General features: G+C 43.7%; 1 protein-coding gene across 6 annotated transcripts in view; it reads right to left on the bottom strand.

Annotated features, from left to right (window-relative positions):
* Positions 1–21,892, bottom strand: part of LOC115948130 — a 69,294-nt gene that overhangs the window by 30,009 nt on the left and 17,393 nt on the right. For all 6 annotated transcript variants that reach the window (XR_004081975.1, XR_004081976.1, XM_031058849.1 and 3 more), the window contains exon 2: positions 14,794–14,915. Coding sequence is in view for 4 of the 6 variants with exons in the window: in XM_031058849.1 (XP_030914709.1) it covers positions 14,794–14,915 (122 nt within the window). In the remaining 2 variants the exon portion in view is untranslated. The remainder of the gene's footprint in view (positions 1–14,793; positions 14,916–21,892) is intronic.

The following is a 21,892-nucleotide window of genomic DNA, read 5'->3' as shown; positions in this document are numbered from 1 at the left end:
CCCTGCTCCCAGCCACATCAGAGAGGAAAAGCAGCCCGAGCACCCTCACCAGCCCTGCCACCTTCTGCGCCCTTTTCCAGGCTGGAAATGCAGCTTCAAATCAGTAAATAAACAAAGGGAGAGAAACCCAACATTTCCTACCCCTGGACTAACAAATTATGATTGAATGGAGAACAGAAAATACAGAAACTCACCTCAATAAAAAGTTGCACAATTCTTCAACCAGTAAGTAACTTTTATAGCCGTGATATAGGGAAGCCAAACTTCCCAGTCACTGATACCTGTTCGTATATTTAACTTCCTACAGATGACAAAAATGTGAATGTAATTGTTGTTGCCACAGCTTGAATTTAAAAAAAATAAGTAATACTGTGTTTATAGACATTAACATTTGTTTTCAAATTCTCCAGCTCCTTCAAAAAGAACATTTTTAAACTTTGAGTGCTTTATGGAAATGACTACTTTCAATTTCCAAGGATATTTTTTCAGCGTAAGAAGAAATAATAAAGCTAGCTGCTCGATGGTTATTTGAGGAACAACATTCAGATTTCAAAACTGGCTCCCTGTGTGATAGAAGACTGCAATATATGCAATCAAGACAGAGATTCAAACAATAATAACTAGCAGAGGCTCCGGGGCATTGCAGAACGTGTCATTTACTTCAGCCCCGTTCCTTTAAACATCAGTCCTACCAGTAGTTCAGTGGAAAATAGATGGGCTGCTCTTGTAAGTATAGACTATTCATACAGGGGAGTTTTCAAAGGCTCTGCATTTTCCAAAGTGCTGAAAAATGCATATCAAGTTTAGTAAAACTAAAGAAGGGAAAAAAAGGAGAGGGGAAAAAAGGATCTCTTGTAATACGCCAAATTGTCGGAGAGATGTCAGGGTTAATTTTTAAAGGCACATTTCCCTCCAGCAACAATTCTCTTTAATTATTTCAATGTGAAACACATTATCAGACATGTTCCTTGCCTGTTCTCAGCTTGCTGACACAAGATAGGTACAAGATGTTCCCTCTCCTCTGCCGATGCTCACACATGGTGCTGGGCACTCTGGTGCTGCCTGGAGGGAGGGTGGGCAGCTCCTGCTGCCCCTTCAGCCTCCAGCCCCTTCTAGCAAACCCCTGGGACCACCTCCCCACAGCCACAGCACCAGAACAGGGAAGGAGAAGGTTGAGGAGAAGCCACAGGTTTTCAGAGAATGGCCCTGGACATGTGCACCAGCACCAAGAGCAGCAAAAGCTGCAGCCACAGCAGTTTCAGAGTTATCAGGTAACTAAAACACACAGGCCAGCCTTCCAGTAGGTTTGGATGGGTATTTAGCCAGATTTTGGGGATTTTTCCTTTGCTTTGGTGTTTAGTAGTCATGTAGAATAGACAACAGGTCAGGCAAATCCCAGTGAGGGAGTTACTGGCCCAGTGCAGCACAAGATGCTGCAGGACATGGTCCTGTGAGATTCTTCTTCAGGAATTCATGAGAAAGGCTTTATGTTCCTCCCAAGTGGGAAAGGACACTGCTCAGAGCCCCAAAATAAAACATCAGCTCCAAATCACGAGGGACAGTGGTTTCAAATTTAGATATGAAGAAGCAACCTTGATCTAACGCATCGGCTCTGTTCCGCACGGCAGCGTGGTTGGCCAAGTATTCCAGCTGGGAAAGGGGACTTCTGTTTCCCCACATCATTTCAGACTTGAGAGATATGTATTTAAGGTTCTTAAATATGCCAGAATCACATCAATCTAGTCAACCCTTGTTCTGGTGCAAGGGAAGTCTAATCCTTTTCTTGGGAGGGAAGAGGTTCAGACCAACTCCACCAAATCAGCTGCAATCTAACGGCCTTTTTTATCCCAGCTCCAGTAAAACTCACTATAGAGCCAGTCGTGAGATTAAAAGCTTTTTTAAGTTGCTATCTTGGGAAATTTCTTTCAAGGAAATTACTACAAAGCCTTGTTTTAGTGTGTTCCCCTACTGTGAGTCCTACTGTGTTTTTTTAATAAGGAAAGCCATCCATCCATAGAGGTGTATCCTGTTCTCCATGCTTGAGTGTCTAACAGCAGGCACATACAGTAGACACTCTGATGTTTTGCCTCTTTAATTTTCACTCCATAATGTTGGTGCCTGGTTCTCCTGACTGCACCTTTCAGAGCAGTTTAATTACGGGCATGCACAGAATTTCGAGAGGGGATCTTCAGTGATAATATTCAGATGTTAGGGACAAGTTTATTACAGAGAGATATCCAGATGATTTTTTTTTTTTAACCATAAAATAAAATCCTTCTATGCAGTTATCACGGGATGGAAAGTGAGATAAAAAGGGAAAAAAATAAAAGGGAAAAAAAATAAAAATACTTCAAGGCTAAACCAGAAAAGAGTATGGAGATGCTTCATTTAGTCTTTAAAAGATGCTTCATATGGAGATGCTTCATACAGATATAGAGATGCTTCATATAGATATAGAGATGCTTCATTTTAGTCTTTAAGAAGACAACCTTATGCTAAATATGAAAGTATGGCAGATCCATCACTGAGCTTTCAAGCAAATAGGACACAGCCATAGGTCTCCACACTTAAATTCCCAACCAAATGGAAATAGCTCATGCCACTGAATTTTTCGCCCAAGGATTTTACCCCTGATTTTGATGAATTTTTTTTAAATTGAGCCAAGCAGCTTCCTGATAAAAGGTTACTGTACCCCTCAGATACCAGGCTTGGAATGGTTTTTTTATAAAAACAGGCCAGGTACAGGGTTATAAATGAGCCCTGCTCCATTGACTCCAGACAGGGTATGAAAATTGATTCAATGGAGCACCATCAGTCCTCACCAGCTGAGTATCTGTCCCTCTAATCACAACTAAAAAGATTTCCCGAGTCAATTAAAGGCTCGAAGCCTCTACTCGCTCACACCAAATCCCTGCTAACAATGCCTTCATTTAAACCCTGATAAACTTCATTTAAACCCTGACAAACGCAGCACACGCTCTGCCTGGTGCCATGGGTGCTGCTGGAGATTGAAATCCCCGCTCATCCCAGGGCTCCAGGCTTTCCCCTCGTGGCTCACGTGGGCCGGGATCACACCTGGCTGCCCCCAGCCCTGACACCTTCCTCGGGTGTCTGACACAAAAATTAGCACATTCATTATCTTTGCCAAGGGGAGGGAGCACCAGCCACGCCAGGCAAACATGTACCTTTGCTGCCAGAGTGGGAGTACTTTAATTTCCAAATTACACCCATAAATAAATCAAGGCAGCAGAAGCTGATAAATGAAAGATTATGAAAATAGTAATATCCCGCAAAATCTTGAAAGGCATCATAATTCCTCAAACAATTATCTTCTGTCATATTTGCGAGTAGCCCATGTAGTTCAAGAACAGAAAATACAAATGTGCTCCTTTAAAATTCATGAAACCACTCATTCTGTCATAAAAGCAGGCATCTTTCATGGCTACTTATTTCACACAGTCTCATAACTAATACTGACAGATACTTGGAATGCAAAAAAAAAAAAAAAGAGCGCTGGACAAAGAGCTCGAGCTGCTCAATTCTTACATTTTTATGCTTGAAATGGAAAATAAAATCATATATTATAGAAGGCTGCAGAATTTCTGGTATAATTAAATCAAAATTTGTAGATAAAAATGAGATTGTACAAAGACTGGTGGTGTAGTGCTCCCAGGATTGGGCTGTGCTGCATCCATGACAACAGGATGGAAGGTTGCTTTTAATACTATTATCTTACATACCCACAGCTGAATGCTAATGCAGCTATACTGAGGAAATCAAGTTTCAGATCTGTATCCACTGAACTTACATCCACCAGGCAGGGACTTTAAAAGCCAGGCGAGCACACAAAGACCAATATTATAGCTCTGTCAACTCCCCAAAGGTCACAGATTTCAAAAGGTATACACAAATATTAATTGTCAGGTAGTTCTGTGCCGAGGAGCAGAACTGAGGCAGAAATCAGGTTTTGTGGCCATAATTCCCTGCCAATTTCAGTTTATAAAATGGAGGTGCAGAAGGAAGCAGGGAAGATTAACTGGGATCAGTTCATGTTCCCTGCGCTGACACTCGCTGACGTGTCCCCTGTGAACATTGTGTCAGGAAGGCTTTTCCCTCTTTTCCTCACTGAAGGAGCTAGAAAACGTGGGAGAGCAGCTGGGCAGTCCTGTTTTCCAACACTTCCATTGACCCAACCTTTGGGTTGTGGGCTCCCCATCCCTGGAAGTGTCCAAGGCCAGGTTGGACAGGGCTTGGAGCAACCTGGGACAGTGGAAGGTGTCCCTCCATGACAGGGGTGGAACTGGATGAATTTTAAGGTCCTTCAAACCCAAACCATTCCATGATTCCATCCTGGCTGGGGGACAGACAGAGCTCCTGGTCCCTGCCTGCCCTGTGCCTGCACCAGGAGCCTTCTGCTCTCCCATGGGAATCTCCATATCTGCCCAAGCTCCTTCTACAATCACCTCCAGCTTCTCAATCCATCCTGTCCTGATTTAGTAATATTTTGCTGCAAAATCATGTATCTACATTAAGGATATCTATTTTTGGTTATTATAATCATAAAAACATAAAAAATACTGATTTATCTGGGGACATCTGGGGTAGTATTCCTAAAATTACAGAGTTCTGAGCTGTCCTGTGAAATCAGGGCATCCTTTCTCCTCAGTGCCTACAAAATCAAAAGGGTTCTGTGAGTTCCCAGGTGAAGAAGTCCTCTCAAGCCTTGTTCTCACAGAAGTGGCCCCACAGCACTGATCCATCAGTGTTCCATCAGGGAACACAGCCCCACCAATGCTGGAGCCTCTCCTTAGCACTCAGCTCATTTTCAGACACCTCACTCTATTTTTCCTTCTCCAACTCCTTACACTTCCAGGTGGAGAACTCCAAACTAAATGAGCCACTGACCACTCTCTTAAAACAGGTTGTAAACTGTAGTTATCCAAATTATTCCTCTTGATAAACCATTGGCTCATACCCTGAGCAATTCAGTTTTAGATGCACTATGAAATTCTGATGCACTGCAGGAGATTCTGGATCTTTGGTGCTCTGGCTTTGTCTCACACAGTCAAGAATGTGGACAAGTAAAAATACCCTTTTTTTTTTGTCTGAAAGCACTCTCAGAGTTACTGTACAGAAAATAGAGGTGGTAAAATAAAGAATATATAAAGAAATCTAAAAAAATAAAGATAATAAAGTAAACTGAGGCAACTGAGCTAAAATATTGGGAAGAGGCCAGTGGGAAGGATTTTTAAGTGCATCAGGACTTGCATATCAAGCTCATGGAGTGCAAACCCCTGCAGAAGTTCAATTCCCAAAGGGTTTTTTTCCCTTTTTTTTTTCCCCTTTTTCTCCACAAAACCATGGTTTCAGGTGGGCAGCAAAAAGATGCTTCATTTAAGAAAAGCAAAAGGTGGCAACAACAGCCACAGTGGTGAAAGCTTTGGCCTCCAAGTGGCAGAATGTCAAAAAAAAGTTGTAGCATTTTATGATACTGTAATTGAAAAAAGTATTAAGTTGTTAGTGGAAGTGTATTTAAGGGAAGCCCCACACGTGGATATAATAGAAAATTAATCCTCAGAGCTTAGAAAGTCCCTGAGGATGTAGAATCCATCATGAAGTTACCTCCTGTCCCAGATTTTCTTGTTGCTTGCCTCTGCTGACAACAGTTGTCTTTTCATTAGAGAATTTGATATCAATTTACTCAGACACCAGGGGCAAGAAAGGATTTCACTTTCTTCATCTGAAAGACACTGATGCACAGAATTAGGACTTTGAACGGATGCCAGAGTGAAATAGTGACACATTCTATAAAGCCACAACCACAGGTGGCCTCAGCAAATGGTCCAGAGCCTCTCAGGGCTCAGCCTCTCCGCCACAACCCTCCCAGATTTCTGATGATGAGAAGGGAGAACCCCCCTGATTGCAAAGATCTCCCTTCAGGCAGCTCCTGTTTCCAGAGCAACCCACAGAGAAATGTCCTGGCTGTTACTGCCCTCCTCCAGACCATCCCAGAGTAATGGGTGAGGCTGGAGGCACCACTGGTGCCAATCCCTGCTCAGGGAGGTCCTCCTGGAGCACCTGGCACAGGGTGGGTCTAGGTGGGTCTGGAATCCCATCCAGAGTGCAGGGAGTGACTCCTCCCAGGGCATTCTCAGGTGAAAATCCCACAGAACTGTTTTGTCTCTATTTGACGCATTAAATTAACTTCAGGTGATACAACAAATAACCCCAGCAAGGTTCCTACCTCCGCTAATCTGAGCACAGAGCTGGTGCCTTCTGCTGCTCACTGATCCAGAGCTGCAAGAGCCAATGGGACAGAGCAGCAGGAGAAGTGATGAGCCAGCAGGAAATCAAGGAGATTATTCCCACCCCTCTGGGCATCTGGTGAAAACCGAGCTTCACCCCGAGCTCATTGTGAAACTTTCCCACTTAGAAGCGCTTTGACTCCTTTCTCTTTCAAGCCATGCTTACATTAAGGATTTATCACAGAAACCTTCCCAATAAAATGAGCTGCCTCAACAATAAAATTGCCATGCAATGACTGGTCCTGCCCCCACAGGGGATGTGATTTGGGTGCTCAGTGAGAGCCCAGTGGCCTGGTGACAGCTCTGGAGGGGAACAGCCCTGTCTGAGACGTGGAGCTGCTCCCACTGCGCTTTCTGCTCAAATGGAAAACTGACTCTGCAGCTGAAGGGACTTGCAGCAAGCAGAGCTTGTGCTTTGTTACAGCCAGGAGCAACCTAAATTGGACATCTAAAATTAGACAGCATGAATTTTCTCCTGAACATCCCTGCATCTTGGTGGTGGAAGGCTGGAAAATGAAGGTGGAAAGCTGAGAGCAGCAGAGACAAACCCTGTGCTTGCCAGCAGCCTCCAGAGCCCCTGTACTCAGCATCCTTGCCCTTCCCTCATCCCTCACACCCAGCACGGCCCTGCCAGGGTTTAGACTCAACTGTGCTTCTAATAAGGCACAAAACCACATTATTTTTATAAAAAGGCTCAGGGATCAAACTGAGGCAAGCAATTTATTCCAACAGAAGCCAAGGCATCACCTGAGAATATTCGCATGGAAGGTTTCTCTCCAGAAACGGGGAGTGAAAGGAAATGCAAAACCATCAGTTGCTGCTGTCCTCCATCATATTTTATCATATTCCTTTGATGCTCCAGTGAGGTTCCTCACCCTGAGCCCCCCTCTCAGGCTGGTAATTCGGTACAAGATGTTAAAACCAGCCTGAAAAACTGTGAGACACCGGGCAGAGCTCCCCCTCAGCTCAGCTGCTTCTCTGCCCTCACCTCAGCTTCAGCTGAGACTGAACACCGGACCCCCTTTCTGCCCACAAACCCCACTTTCCACCCATGGGGAAACTCTAAATACTCCAATTTTATCCCACAACATGGCAAACACTCAAACCCATTAATCCAGCTACAATCAGATCATAACTTCTTGTCCTCAAAGCAGCCCGGATCCAGGATGGGCTCCATGGGCAGGAGAGGGAGTGATGATCCCACAACTTGCAAAAAAATGCTCAAACCAACTTGATCTTTGCCATACTTGAATAATCTGGGCATGCAGGGGTGTAATACACTGAATATTTTTATTGGATGTTTTAAAAATAGAGATACAATCTGGCCATGATTCTTTGGTATTGATTTCAGCAAAATTCTGAGGTCATGTTGTTGGTTTAAAAAAAAATAAATCATAGAATGGTTTGGTTTGGAAAGGACATTAAAGCTCATCCAGTTTCATCTCCCCTGCCATGGGCAGGGGCATCTTCCACTAGACCTGGTGGAAAGATCCCATTCCCTCATTCCAAGAGTGTTCCAGCTGTCAGCAGTCAATGCTGCCTTCAACTCAGGTACTCAGTTCTCATTTTAAAAGATCTCTCTCACATTCTGTTCTTTTTCTTAACCAGATATTCCTGTTTTGCCAAAGACACGCCAAAAACCATTTGGGTTTCTGTTAGTAGGACAGAGATTTTTCCAGACAGGGAGTTACAGGGGCAGCACTGGCTGCTCAGGCTGAGGCTGCATTGAAAAATGCCCTCCATAAAAGTGGCTCTGGCCTTGTTACAGCAGCAGAAAACCCCAGTCAGACCCTGGGAGCACAGAAATCCCCGGGTTCCTCATCCCTCTGTGCCTGCAAAACCAAGCACTTGTCGCTGGGAGTTCCCAGCCTTGCTCCTCTCCCCTTCCCTGGGAGCCAGCCCAGCCCAACCTGTGCTCAACCACTTTGATACATATTTCCCATTTCCCCCCAATTTTTACACCAATTGCCTGTCAGGCTTTTTCTCAGCAGCGTTTGCAGGGTGGGCAGGGCTTTCCCTCCTCCTCCTCCTCCTCCCTGGCAAAGAGCCCATCTGGCATCCATGTGGCAGCCCTTGCTAAGTGGGATCTGGAGGAAAAGTGCCACATTCCCAGTGGCAATCCCAGCCACACCAGCACATGGACACACAGGGAAATCATTTCCAGACTATTTCATTTTTTTCCCCCCCAAAGTGTGGAGCACCTCATATGCATAAAATCTCATTTTCCTGCAACTCTTTGCACGGGGCTGCAGGGATATGGTTTTAAACCTCTCCAAAGGCTTAAGGTCTTGCCTAAACTTGGCTCAAGGTCCTGCCTAAGCTCAGCTCCAGCTGCATCATTCAAGGGGCTCAGTGCACAACCCTGATGAAAAGAGCAGGGAGAACACATTTGCTACACCAAGCTACCTCAGTTAAATTTGGGTTTAATCCATCCCTTTTAGGACCCTTTGTGTTACAGGGGGAAGGGAGTCTATACAAACAGAGTTGAAAAAAAAAGAAAAACATGCATTGCTCACATTTTTTAAAAGTCGCCTTGGGCAGTTATAAGTTACATAAAGTTGCTCCTGTTCCTGTTGTAGTTATGCCAAAGTTATCTGAGGTGACGGGCATGAAGTGACAGCTCCAAACTTGGGAAAGAAAAGCTCCCAAATGGGGCCTTTTCACTTACACAAAATCAGAATAAAACCAACAGCCTGCAAATTCAGACAGGACTTCACACTTGCATAGCAATGGTGGAGATTATTCTAATATTTTTTACAAAAAATATAAAAAATACTTTGATTTAAAGCCAGAAAAATAGCTTGTAGATAGCAGAGTATGAAACTATTTTTGTTTCCAGTAGTTGCAATCATGAACTTCACTTAGCTTGACACTTGTGTAATAATGTGAATATTTAGCTTTCCTGAGTATTTATTCCCTAAACTCATGACTTCTAGAAATCCTTCAAAATCTATCACTTGAGAAAGAGAAGTTAAAATGAGAGATATTCTGGGGAAAATTACTCCCTTTTCTTAACATTCTTCTTCCCCCCACACACACATTCCCAATTTCCCACACACATCTTGAAGGCACTGCAATGCCAGTTTTCAGGAGCTAAATCTACGAGAGAAATCAAAAAGAAAGGCTATTTTAAAACAATCAAGAGACAAAAATAGAAGCCATCCTTAACTAAATACAATGGCAAAAAGTTGGACATCTTTTGTGTCTTTTATGAGCGACAGGGAGAGGAATGATTAAAAATGTACCAAGAGCCCCGAATGCCATTTTACCGTCATTTCCTTTGATTAACCTTCACCTGACCTCAATCCCTAAGGCAATTTCAGTTTCTTTTTGTTCTTCCATTTAAATTCTCCACTCCAGCAGGTGAGTACAGCCCCGTCACTGCAGATTGGTTTGGGGGAGGATTGCACAGAAAATATTGGGGTTTTTTTCCTGGAGAATCATTTGGAAAAACCTCAATATGGACAATAACGGGTCACATTTACTCCAAAAGTGGGGTTTTTTAATAATCCTTGCGGAATTATAGAATGATTTAATTTTTAGGTATTAATTAAAGCAGAGTTGGACCAGTCACACCAGTTCCCACCAGTGCAGGAACTTGGTCCACCAACCATGCCATGCTGGAAATTCTCACCAACATCCCCACTGTACATCTGCAATATCTGCTTCCACTTGATTTATAAATGTAACATTCCCATTGGAATGGGGGAAAAACAAAAGCCAGCATGAATAAAAACTTAAAAAAATAGATTATAAACTCTTGGCAGACGGAATGGATCCAGAGTTTGCACAGGAATCTTACACTGCAATTTTTTCTTGCTTTAAAACTGTTTTCCAACAGGTTTCATGATCTCAGGGGTTGAGCAGAAATCGTGGAATGCTGCACACTTAGACTCTGTTCTTTAAGTGTTAATGGGATAATAAAAAAAAAAGGGAAAAAAGTTGTATTCAGCAAAAAAAGGGACTTGATGGTCTTAAAGGTCTTTTCCAACTAAACATTTCCAGGGTTCTCTATCTACAAAAATCCTGTAAGATCTGTAAATTATGCCTGGTTATGAAATGGTGAGGAATTTTCTGGCCTATTTACTACACCACAGACTGATTTAAGGGATAAACCATCCTCATCCATAGGAATTGATGTGATGCTGAGGCTTCTGACAGCACATTTTTAATCTCTCAGCAAAAAAAGTGAGATTTAACAGTCAAATTAAGCCTAGAACCAAAGTGCTTAGTTTCAGCTTGTGCCACTGTACCAGCTTACCTTGGGATGAAGGGATCCTTCACCATACATGGCCTTTGTTACCATCCCAAAATATATTTTATTCCATAAGCAGAAGTTATGGGTGGTGTAGGCTTTGCTTTCTCTGCTATCAGCCCAAAGTATGACCTGACTGGATTCATAATATCTCAGTTCCATATTGTTCTCTCTAGAGGAATTTCAAGACCAAAAAATAAAATAAAATTGTCCCAAGCTGACACAAACTTGGTCAGCATTTCTTGCAAACCACCAGGTAATAAAAGATCAGTTTGGAGTAACTGAAATTTTTGTAGGGATGAATAATTTTAAAATGTTTCATTTCTTCTGGGCTTCCTAATTTTCATTTTCTTGCTATCTGTAGATAAAAATTGAGATTAAACTCTAATCTGTTGGGCTTCAAAATTATGAAATAGATGGCCCTGACAATTTCCAAACTGTTGCTGTAGGGAGGTGTCTGATTAACTCTGATCCTCTCCTGGTCCTGATTTTATTCTCAAAAACTGGCAAACTGTTCACAAACTGGTTCTTCCTGAGAACATGAAGGAGTTACAACAGAAAAGTCCTGTAGATCTCAGTCATGAACCTTTTATGAGCTTAAATCTTTCACAATATTCATAAAACACTTTATAGACACTCTTAGAATTCAAGTTTCTTCACCTGCTCTCATCCGAGCCGCGCTTCCTTTGCACATCCGGACACACCCAGCTCCGGGCTGTGCAATTTGGGGCAAATTCTGCCCGGTTTTCCATCCCAGCATCTCCCCTGGGTTCTCCAGGAGCGTGTCCAGCTCCTGGGTGACAGAGGCACTCACCTGAGAGAGCACCAGGCTGGAGTGGAGGAGGAAGGGGCTGGGAAAGCGCCCGGGGCAGGGAGGTCAGGAGGAGGTTAATCGAAGGAAATGACAGTTTGATGGTATGCACGGCCCTGCAGATCACATGTGGGCATTTGCCTGGGAAATATTTAACTGTTTTATCTCTATTTAGGAAGAAAGCAAAGTAAAGTGCGCGAAAATGCAGGAGAAGACAGGGTGGGATGCAAAGGTTCCGGCTGGGAGGCAGAGAGAGCCCAAAGGTGCCGATTCTTCACGGGGTTTCACTCACATCAAACACTTCACTGCCATAAAACACAGCACAGGGGCTGGGAAGGCAGGGAAATTCAATAAACCTCTCATTTACCTTGCTCCCATATTTATCCCAATATTTATTGCTCTTCTCCCAAAACAGGTGCTGGAGCTAAGATGGGAAACTTTGTGGAAGTCTCAAACTTATTTGTGTCTTGTAATAAACTTGGCTTGGCCACATTCCTGCCTTATTTATGTTTCCTTTCCAATAATTTTCATGCACTCAGATTTTTACTTTCAGGAGTTCTTTCCAAACCTGATTTTAAGCATGTGTGAAGGTGGAAAGGGATTTTTAAAAACTGTCTCCTCAAATATTTAATCATGAAATTTATTCTAGTATTTGTCCTCAATTAATTGGGGAATTAAACCTATATCACCTGACTAATCAATCACAAATACATAACACAGCTTGAATTCTGATTTCTGCCTTTGATTAACAAAAAAGCCCAATGAGTCACTAGAAAAATTTTGACAACTATTTTTTCTCCCTTCTTCCTACAGAATAAGAGGCAAAATTCACTGAGTGAATTATTAATTCTGAGTTATTCATCCAGCCCTACTAAAACCTAATCTGTTTCTTTTTTTTAAGCATCAAAAAGGTCTTTCAAACAGAGGTTGCAATAATGAAATATGGCAGCAGATCTTGAAACGTGCCCTTAGCCAGGCTGCAGATATGGAAAAGGTTACAGAACCAGAGTTATTAATCCCCATCACTCTGACAATTGATTTTGAACACAGTCTGTTGGAGTCTTTATAATGCAAGATCATAAATGTTCAGAACTAATTTATTGCTCTTTGTTCCACCTGGCAAAAACACACTGTCAGATTGAGTTGTGTTGACACAAGGACACAGATGAGAATTTAAGTTGTATTTTTATCCACGTTTGTAAATTTGTTTGCCATGCCTGTGTGTGGTTAGAAGAAAAGGATTTGGAAACATTCACGGAGGAGTTAAAAGTGTCGGCAAAGGAGCAAAAACAGAGGTTATGCTCTCTTTCCTAAATGGGAAATGTTTGCACAAATAGTGGTATATTTGAAATTTAATAGTGAAAAGTCCTTATTTGAATTTGTCACTATTGATATTTTTGGTTTGCACCCTGTTCCCTGGTATCTCTCATATTTCCATAAGCAAACATGTAAAAACATTTGCTTTATTCACAAGTTGACTTCCACACCAGGCAAGGATTCCCCACACACCAACAAGGGAGACACAAAACCTTCCATCCTACCTGGTTTTTCCAATTTTTAATCAGTCATTTCAAAGCCTGAATCTATTCCATTTATCCCAAAAATTCCTCAGCTTGTCCTTTCTTGCCACCACTCCTGCCCATGCCAGGGAAGTGCCAATCCCAAAGAGGGACAAGTCAGGAAAGAAGGGGAGAAGGATCTCCTTTATAGGGACACAAAACATTCATTTGTAAAGATTAAGGGGTTTTTTAAAGATGAAAAAAAATACATTACAAGAAAGCTTATTTTAATAATAAAATCCTGTCCCATAGACCAAGAATTCAAGAAAGGATGAATTACAAGGTTTCCAAAGGCCTACAGAAGCAGGGAAATGAAATACAAAAAATAGAGAAAGGGAAGAAAAACAGAGGAATGTTTCCACATCAAAAATGCTCCTATCCCAACATCTCCAAAGTATTTTTCCTCAGCAGAAAGACAAACTTGTAAAATAACCATTCTTTTCAAAATAACCACACAATACTTCTTGAATAACACTTTTCCCTTTGACAGATTTTACAGCCCAAGAATATAAACTTTGTCCTTCCATTATCTTGGGGTAGAATCATTTAATTGTCCTGGCAACTTTGTTCCTTTTGAATTCTTATTTTTACCATGATTATGAACTAGGAGAGCTGTGGCTGCATGCTAAAACTGCTGCATTCAAGACTTGTAGGCATCTGTGTGATATTGAAATTAATTTCCAGTATAAAACAGTTAACAGAATAACCCTAGATAAAGGCAAATATAATATTAATTCCATTCTTTTTGTTGGCAATGTTGTAAAGTCCATTGCTCAAGTAAAGAGCACTTTGCTGAGCCAGATACAAATTAATTTTAACATTCTTCTTCAAATAGGAATTTTAAAAGTCAAGTAAAGGCTGCAGTAGCTTTGAAACATTTCAGTGATTATTTTAATTACCTATCATAGAGCTGTGAGACTGCAGAGGGAGGGGAGAACAACACCTGGCGTATTCACAATGTTTTTTCTGACAGAAAGAAGAAAAAATACTTTCCAAGCCCTCAGACCAACAAAAAGCTCAACAAAGTCAACACAGATTGGGGTTTTGTCAGCGTATTAATGTTGTGATTTTAGCCTGGACTACGCGTTCTTATTCTGTCAATAACAACTTTCACTTTTAAATAAACCCACCAAATCTCCAAACATTAAATCTATGAATTCTGACAGCTTTAAAGCTTGTTTTTCCACCCAAAGCTGATGCACACGTGGGGTTTCTTTCCAGGGTCTGGCTCTGTAGCAAGTAAAAGGTCGCTTCACTTTTACCTCAACTACACAAGGAAAACTCCATTTTTTGTCATTCTGACCCTAAATAGAATTGGGAACTGGAGGTTATTGGGACTCCTGCTGGCCTTTGACACCCAGCACCTCGGGAATCAGCAGAGCTGGGGGGAAAAAAAGCCCCCTCAGAGGCAGAGTTGTCATCCCCACCCTCCATCTGTGGCCGTGCTGGGAGGAAGGGCTGACCCCATCACTGCACCGCAAACACTGCCGGAATCAACAACAACAAATCCAGAAATGAGAAAGGAAACGGCCTGTCAGGAGTCAGGTCAGCCCATTTTATTTGCACATGTGTCAGGAAAGATAGAAGGAATCGCTGAATTAAATTAAATCAAAGCAAACCTGCTAATTAAAACAGCTAAAATTATGTTTGTGAAGATGTGTGACTGGTTTCCTGCTTATCTGCAAATAAGCCTCCCCATAATATAAACATGTTTCCATCTCCACTTCATTTATAATAAGTCTTTAGGCAGATTGTAATTAGTATTTTGAGTTTCTAATAGAAGATCTATTGTGCTGCTGGAGCAATATTTTTCCTGACCATCAAAATAGTGATTATTTCTGCATCAGTCTCAAGGGTTCTCACCTGTTCTTCTCATGCTGGTCAAAGTCTTGCATCCAATTTATCAGAATCAAATGGGGTATTTGCCTGAACACCATCATCCTCAGAACATATTGCTTGTAGTTAACCACTGTATTCAACTCCACCTACAAGCCAAACCAGAAATTATTATCAGTTCTGCTTGAATTTATCCTGTAGCTGGATTTTCATTCAGGATTTAAAGAATTATCACGATAGGAAATAGAAAAATTGAGTCAAACAGAAGTTTTGAATGTTAAAAAAATGGTACTATTTACAAAAATCAACTTTTTGTTTCTGTTTTACTTATTCCCAAGTTTGCAGTGCATAATTTTATACAAACCCAATTACATAGCTCAGTGATTTACTGGCAAAGCTGGCCAGGAGAAAATTATCTGGCTTTAGCTAATGTGTGTGCCTATTTACAATCAAAACAAACCCAGAGAGAATTGCAAAATGGCCACAGAGAAAAAAAAATAGTCATGTCAGAAATGCACCAGAGGTGACACAGTTTGCAGGATGAAAAAAGTTCACCTTGTATTTATTATTTCACTGGATGAGCAACAAAGTGTGGGTATGGGTACAGATTCAGCCTCTCAGATCATGCACTATTTATTTATTTCAGTATTTACCTTGAAGCCTGGCTGGGGTCTCAGTGGTTTGGAAAGTCTGGTGTTTTCTTTTTGCCCTTTCCATCATTTTTTTGGGGATTACTTTGCACAGTTGTGTGGGCTCTGTTCGCCGGGATTGCTCAGCTGTTTACAGCTCCCCTGTAAGGCTCTGAAAAGGTTTGGGGATGCAGATTTGGGGATGCAGATTTGGGGATGCAGGGTTTGGGATGTAGGTTTGGGATGCAGATTTTGGGATGTAGAGCTCCAAGGCCACAGAGCTGTGTGCACATCCCAGTAACGGGGGCTGAGTGGATTTTGGGATCTTGGAGATGAAAATCACAACCAGCAACACTGCAGTAACATCTGGGTGTTATTTCTGCTGACAAATCCTATGGGTTTTGTTGTTGAAACATTTCTGACCCAACACAGAATGCCTTGAGGGAAGCACAGGATCTTTTTTCATTCGTAGCAAGCGACATTTCTAAGACAAAAATATAAACCAAACCTTTTCGGTTTTTTTTATCATGCCACAAATTATTTCAGATTATTTATTATTTTCCCTGGCACTTAGCACAACTCTTCAGTCTGAGATTTTGCTGGATGTGGCCCAGAGTTCATTTACTCACTCACCTCCAAGCAAGAGCTTCCTAAAATACAGTAAATTGCAAATATGCTAAACCCCAAATTTTACTGTAATTGCATGTGCCAGCACTAAGCCCTGCATCAATAAGAAACCCCACTGATGTCAGCAGGACTTGTGACAACACCAGATTTCCCTCCCTTCAGCACAGCTCTGAAACTGGATCCTGGGTGAGCACATTTGAGTTGTGTGGATTATTTGTGATTAAACAGATTTGGATTAAATCACAGCGCTGGTTGTCTCCTCAAGAACACCCTGTAGGGACCTCAATGATGTGCAGCAATCCAGGTGACCTTACACACTTTCACAAGCCAGAGCAAACTCTGAACAACTTCAGGGAATGGGGATTTTTTTTTTAGCTCCGCAAAGATCAGGTTGTAAAATGTAAGGAGTTAAAATGCTGCTGTCCTGATGAAGGTTTTTCGAGCTTTAAAACTATAATTTGGGTGACAGAGAGAATTTTTTCTTGCAGGGGAAGCCAATCTCAGCTCAACTCCTTGAGCTCTGTTCCACTCATCAGGATGGAAAACACGGCTGCCTGTGCCTTGCCCTAACATGCAGGAAAATTCAAATAGAGGAGAACAATGCCTGAATACAGAAATCCACCAAAATGCCACCAAATCCTAGCTCACCCTCCACTGCATCACTGCACTATCTCATCTGATTTTTAAAAAATATCTCTGTGAAACCTTACTTTTCATTACTACAGTCAGTCTTCGTTTAACCCAAAAATAAAATCTATAATTGCTTATATAAATGAGCAATAGGATTAACCATAAACAATAGAAACTGATTTCTTCCTCTCTAGAGGACACAGCTGAGAGCAGAACTTGGTGAAATGACTCTACAGTAACTTCCAGCTCACCAGAGCTCAAGCTGAACTCGAAATGCTTCACACAATTCCAGTATTCTGGAATTCTTCAATACTTCAGCAGCTTGGGAGCATCTGCCCTGTGGATGCTGATACACAGCCTCATATCTAGCACAGGGAACTTTTGGCAAATGCAGCCACAGAGGTCATGGGGGAGGGAGGGAGGACAAAAGGCCTAACGGATATAAAGAGACCCAGGTTGCCAAATTCTGAGGGTTTGGCAGAGTAACAGAGATAAAGGAAGCAGCAGCCCAGCTCTGCTGCACCGAGCTCCACGCAGAACCCCGTGTCTGCCTCCTTTGGTTTAGGCAGCCTGGGAGTTCCTGGATCCATAGATAACATTGAAGAGGAAAAAAGGAGAACAAGGGAAAAGTAATGGGAATACTTTTCTGAAGTTTGCTTCAAGTTATCCAGCAGCTCAAAAAGGTTTTTAGCCTAAGATACTTTATAAAATTTTCCAAAGGCTTGGAAAGGCTTGGGGGTGGGAAGCTGTTATATAATCCCTTAACACCTCCAAGAGTTTGTGCTGCTTTCTCTCCCACGTGGACACTGTAGTAAACATTGTGCTCTGAACCTCTGCATTCACATTGGAGCTGAAGGACTTGGCTGAAGCAGCCAAGCTGTGGTGAAGCCACAGGTCTGGAAACTTCCTCCCCTTTAACATCCATCCTCTCCCACCCCGTCCTCTCCTCCACCAAGGACATTTTTAGTAAGATTGCTCTGCAGCTAATTACATTGCCATGGCATCCAAGTACCACACAGTCACGAGACCTTCTTCTTTTAACAGCCCTTGGCTTTGCAGAGAGGAGTTCATGGGGAAACATCCCTATATTTGGAGAGCTGAGGCACCAGGTCAGAGCCTTTGCCCAGCACTCTGCAGGGCAGAGAGTGGCCCGGGTGCCAAAGCAGCTGCATGGCCACCAACCCAGCCAGCCCTGTGCCCTCAGGGCTGCTCCAGGAGGCACCTCTGGGATTCCAAGAGGAAACCTTGAGTAAAGAGAGCCAAACACCAGCTCACCTCGGGCACTCTGCAGCCTCCAGCAGCCCTCAGAGCAGTGCCAGGCTCAGTGGTGGCCCCAGAGTGCTTCTGGAGGAGCCCTGGTGCCCCTGGTGCCCTGCTGTGCCCAGGCAGGAGATGTGGGGCAGCCTGGCCCCAGGCAGAGCCCACCCTGCACACGGACAGGGGGATGCCCACGCTGAGCATCCCAGCCTGGGGCTCTGTTTGCTCTGCACCAAACACATTCCTGTGGCACAAACCTCAGGGAACCTGGGCTTTTAACAGGGCCATCCTCACCAGTGCTCTTGTCTGGGGCTGGGGTCGCACTCTGTGTTATCCACATGGTAACCTGACTCTGAGTTTCCTGCAGGCAATGCTCTGAACTGAGACACCTTGCCAGGATTTCCCTGGAGCCCTCACTGCTGTGACCTTGCCTGGAACTTGACTTGCCCCAGACAGCTCCTCTGATCCCTTTCAGCTCTTCAAGAGCAGAGCACTGACTTGAAAATCTATTTTCCCTGTGCTATTCCTCCACACAGAACCCAATTACTCTTTATTTCTAATTTCTCTCAGCAGTTTCTCTCATCTGTTTCCATTTGCTTCCTCTAACAGATTCTTTAGTCACGTCTGTGCTACTGCAAGAGTTCGGTCATGACTTACTGCAGCCTGGTGTTTATTTGCCTGTTCCTGCTATTAGATCAGGTGAAACCTGTGTGTTATCTTTGGTGTCACCACCTCTCACCGCTCTGATGCTCAAATATTTCTTTCATAGCATTTTCACTGATATTTATTTGAAAATTTTATATAAATATATAAAATAATACATAAAAGAACCACAACAAAACCTGGAGCGAGGGGATTAAGCCCCACTCATGGAAAGCACAGTCCCACCTCCAGGCACTCCACCAGCACAAGTTGTATGAGGGAAACAGGCTCAACCACAGCAGTTTGACAGGCTCCTAATTTATTCAATTAACAATAAACTCACAGCACTGCGTCCTGAACCTGTCAGCCAGCTGAACTGAGACAACCAGCTGAATACTAAAATCTGCTCTGCCACTCAACCACCTTGGAGCTGAGGGCTGCTAAAATGGAGAGTGGACCCAAAGTAGCCACGAGAGAGGGACTTTGGCCAAAGGTTTGACTTGCTAGAGGTGACAAAACTTGTTCCAACCTGTGCCAAAAAACTGTGGACGTCACGTTGTCAGTCTGCTCTACATCACTCAACATGCAACACTTGCTGTGGCAGACAGATTAATTAATAGAGATAACAGAAACAGTAGTATATAATCATAAAAGAGAGAGCAGAAACCACAAAGGACTACAGCTTCCCTGTGGCACAGCAGTGATTTTTTTTTAAGTGTCCAGTCCCTTTTCAACAGCATTTTTAGAGGAATAGCAGTCAGCCAGATACAGCCACGGATAATCAGTGTTGGATAAAGAAAACCCTTCTCCTGACAATCAGCATCTGCACTTTAAGCTGCAGAAGAAACAGCTGCCTGGCTGTTCATTAGAGAAGGGATTTGCCAAACACCCTCCCTGGTGCTCTGTTATGCAAGGTAGCACGATGTGTGTTCTCTCCTTCCTCAGAGATGGAGCCTAAAATCAGCCATCGTATTTAGTCCTCCCATCCCCCTAAATCTTCTCCACAAAGGACACTGTCACCACCAAAGCTCTGCAACAAGGATCGTTTATATCTCTGACAACCTTTAAACCCCCAAAGAAAGGCAGAGGGAAGCGGTAAAGCTCTCTGAAGAGCTCTTTGGTGGAACAAGCAGAATTATGAGCAGCAGGAGAAATATGAGTAATTAAGACAACAGTATATCTATATCTTACAGCTGACAGAGTGAAGCTGCAAGTTAGCTCTGGGCAAGATGTTAGCAGAGGAAAGAACTGAGCAGCCTGTTTCTAATGTTAGTGTTGAAAAGCCAGCCCAGGAAAAAGGCTAAAGGGACAATTTCATTAAAAAGAAGGAAGTAGGTTGGATTAAGAGAGCAGTTAGATGCAGACTTGTAACATTAAAGGAGCAGGTCAACAGCTCTCTGTCACAAGACAAGCAATCATTTGGGGAATCAGCCGATGTGCCACTCTCGCTGTGCTCAAAAGAAAACGCTCTCAAATTATCTATGGGCGGCTTATGGAGAAAATTAATGCTGGGGAATTGCACCACGGCACAAAACAAAGCCCTGGGGTGCACGGAGGCTGCAGGAGAGCAAAGCACAGCCAGCCAGGATGTTTGCCACCAAACAGCCCACACCAGGGGCTGGTTTTAGGCAGCGGGCGCTGACCAGAGCTGGTGTGGTGGCCAGGACACAGCTCTGGCTCCTGCCTGTCCTGCACTGCCCGGGCTGAGCCAGGGCTGGAGCCACCCCAAGAAGGGCTGGAGCTGCTCCCACCCCACAGCCCCTCTGACAAGGGCATCCCCTGGGTTTGGGTCCTGCCCCGGCCCCGCAGGCTCCAGCACTTCCCAGCTGCCAGGACGGCCCTCTGTGGCTCCAGCAGCATGGTTTATAGCGGCCCTGGGGCTGTGTTTTCTATCCAGGATATATAAGTGAATTAGTGGAAAATTCGAGCTTACACAAATCACAGAGCCAACGCTCAGTTTGTCAGGGCCAGGCAGCATTTTCTCCAGGCTCAATCCACGAGGTGTGGGGAGAAACTGGGGCTGCATCCAGGGGTCCTGAGCACGGCTGGGTTTGGAGCTGGGAAGGGAAGTGCTGCAGAGGAGAGGGGCACAAAAGACCAAGGGCAGCTCCCCCATCCTCCCAGATTAATGGCTCAGTCATTAATGGTGGCTGGCTCAGTCACCTGGGGCTGGCAGAGCAGGACGTGGGGATGTTGGGAGGGAGCCTCCCTCACCCCCCAGGCTCCATCTGCACGGAGCAGGAGATGGGAATCACCCCGAGTGCAATATCTGTGCTGCAGGAATGGCAGAGGGGCTGCTCCAGACTCCCATTATTGTAAACAAGAGCAGCATTTACCCAAATGATAAGAGCTGGAGCCAAAGGGCACCAAACGAGGGTCACCAGCTGCAAGTGCTGCAGCCACCCAAGGAGAGGAGGTCCAGCTGCAGCAGGATGGGGACAGGGGAGCCTGGCAGGTGCCAAAACCTCTCGCTGTGGGTATCAAGGGATTGTCCTGATGTGTCTCTCCCAGCATTTAGGACGTTCCTGATGTGCCTTTCTTTATTTGCACCTACGAGCCCCAACGCTTCTCAAGCACTTCCCTATCAACACCACCAAAACTGATTTCACCTGAGATAGATGTTTTACAATGAAGCACAGCACAGGTATTCCCTATTTTCCCTCCCTGCTTTCTCATGGATCACGCCATTCCTGACCATCCCATCACTTATTTGGTGTAAAGAGCCTGAGGTGAAGGGTTTTCTTCCCACACACAATTCTTTGCCATTTTTTCTCCTATAAAGAAGTGAGTGGGGCTGTACAAGGAGCCCAGGCACCCTTTCCTACACAAACCTGCATATTTCAAACCACAAACTCTAATGACTCCTTAAAACACACATTTATATTCAGCCCATAAATCAAAACAGAAAGTCAAATCCTGCCTGGAGAACAAAATCCTCCCGTGTAGCTCTGTTCCATACTCAGGGTGTCACAGTGCCTGTGGATTTCTGCCTCCTGCTTCAGCCACATCCTCACACTCATTGAGAGCACCAGAGGATGGAGCCCTTAAAACCTCACAAATTTCTCACTTTCCCAAGCACTACAATGCAGCTAAAATCAGGGGAAATGGCCTGCTGTCATTTTGTTGACTTGCCAATGAGTTCATTTACCCACTCAGCCCACAGAGCAATTGGAAATGCAGAAATGGTTAATATCCCACCACGAGGCCAGGAACAGGTACCAAACTTTCTCCCCATGCCAGGAAAAGACAATTGTGAGGCTGAAACTGCTCATCAGCTGCTCTTCCCATAAAGGTGAGCATCCTGACAATTCTTTGGGGTATATTCTTAGAAAGAGAGCTCA

The sequence above is a fragment of the Geospiza fortis genome, unplaced genomic scaffold, assembly GCF_000277835.1.
Source record: "Geospiza fortis unplaced genomic scaffold, GeoFor_1.0 scaffold29, whole genome shotgun sequence".
NCBI lineage: Eukaryota > Metazoa > Chordata > Aves > Passeriformes > Thraupidae > Geospiza > Geospiza fortis.
The sequence above is the reverse complement of the archived record's forward strand: the minus strand, read 5'-3'. Positions and strand labels throughout refer to the sequence as shown.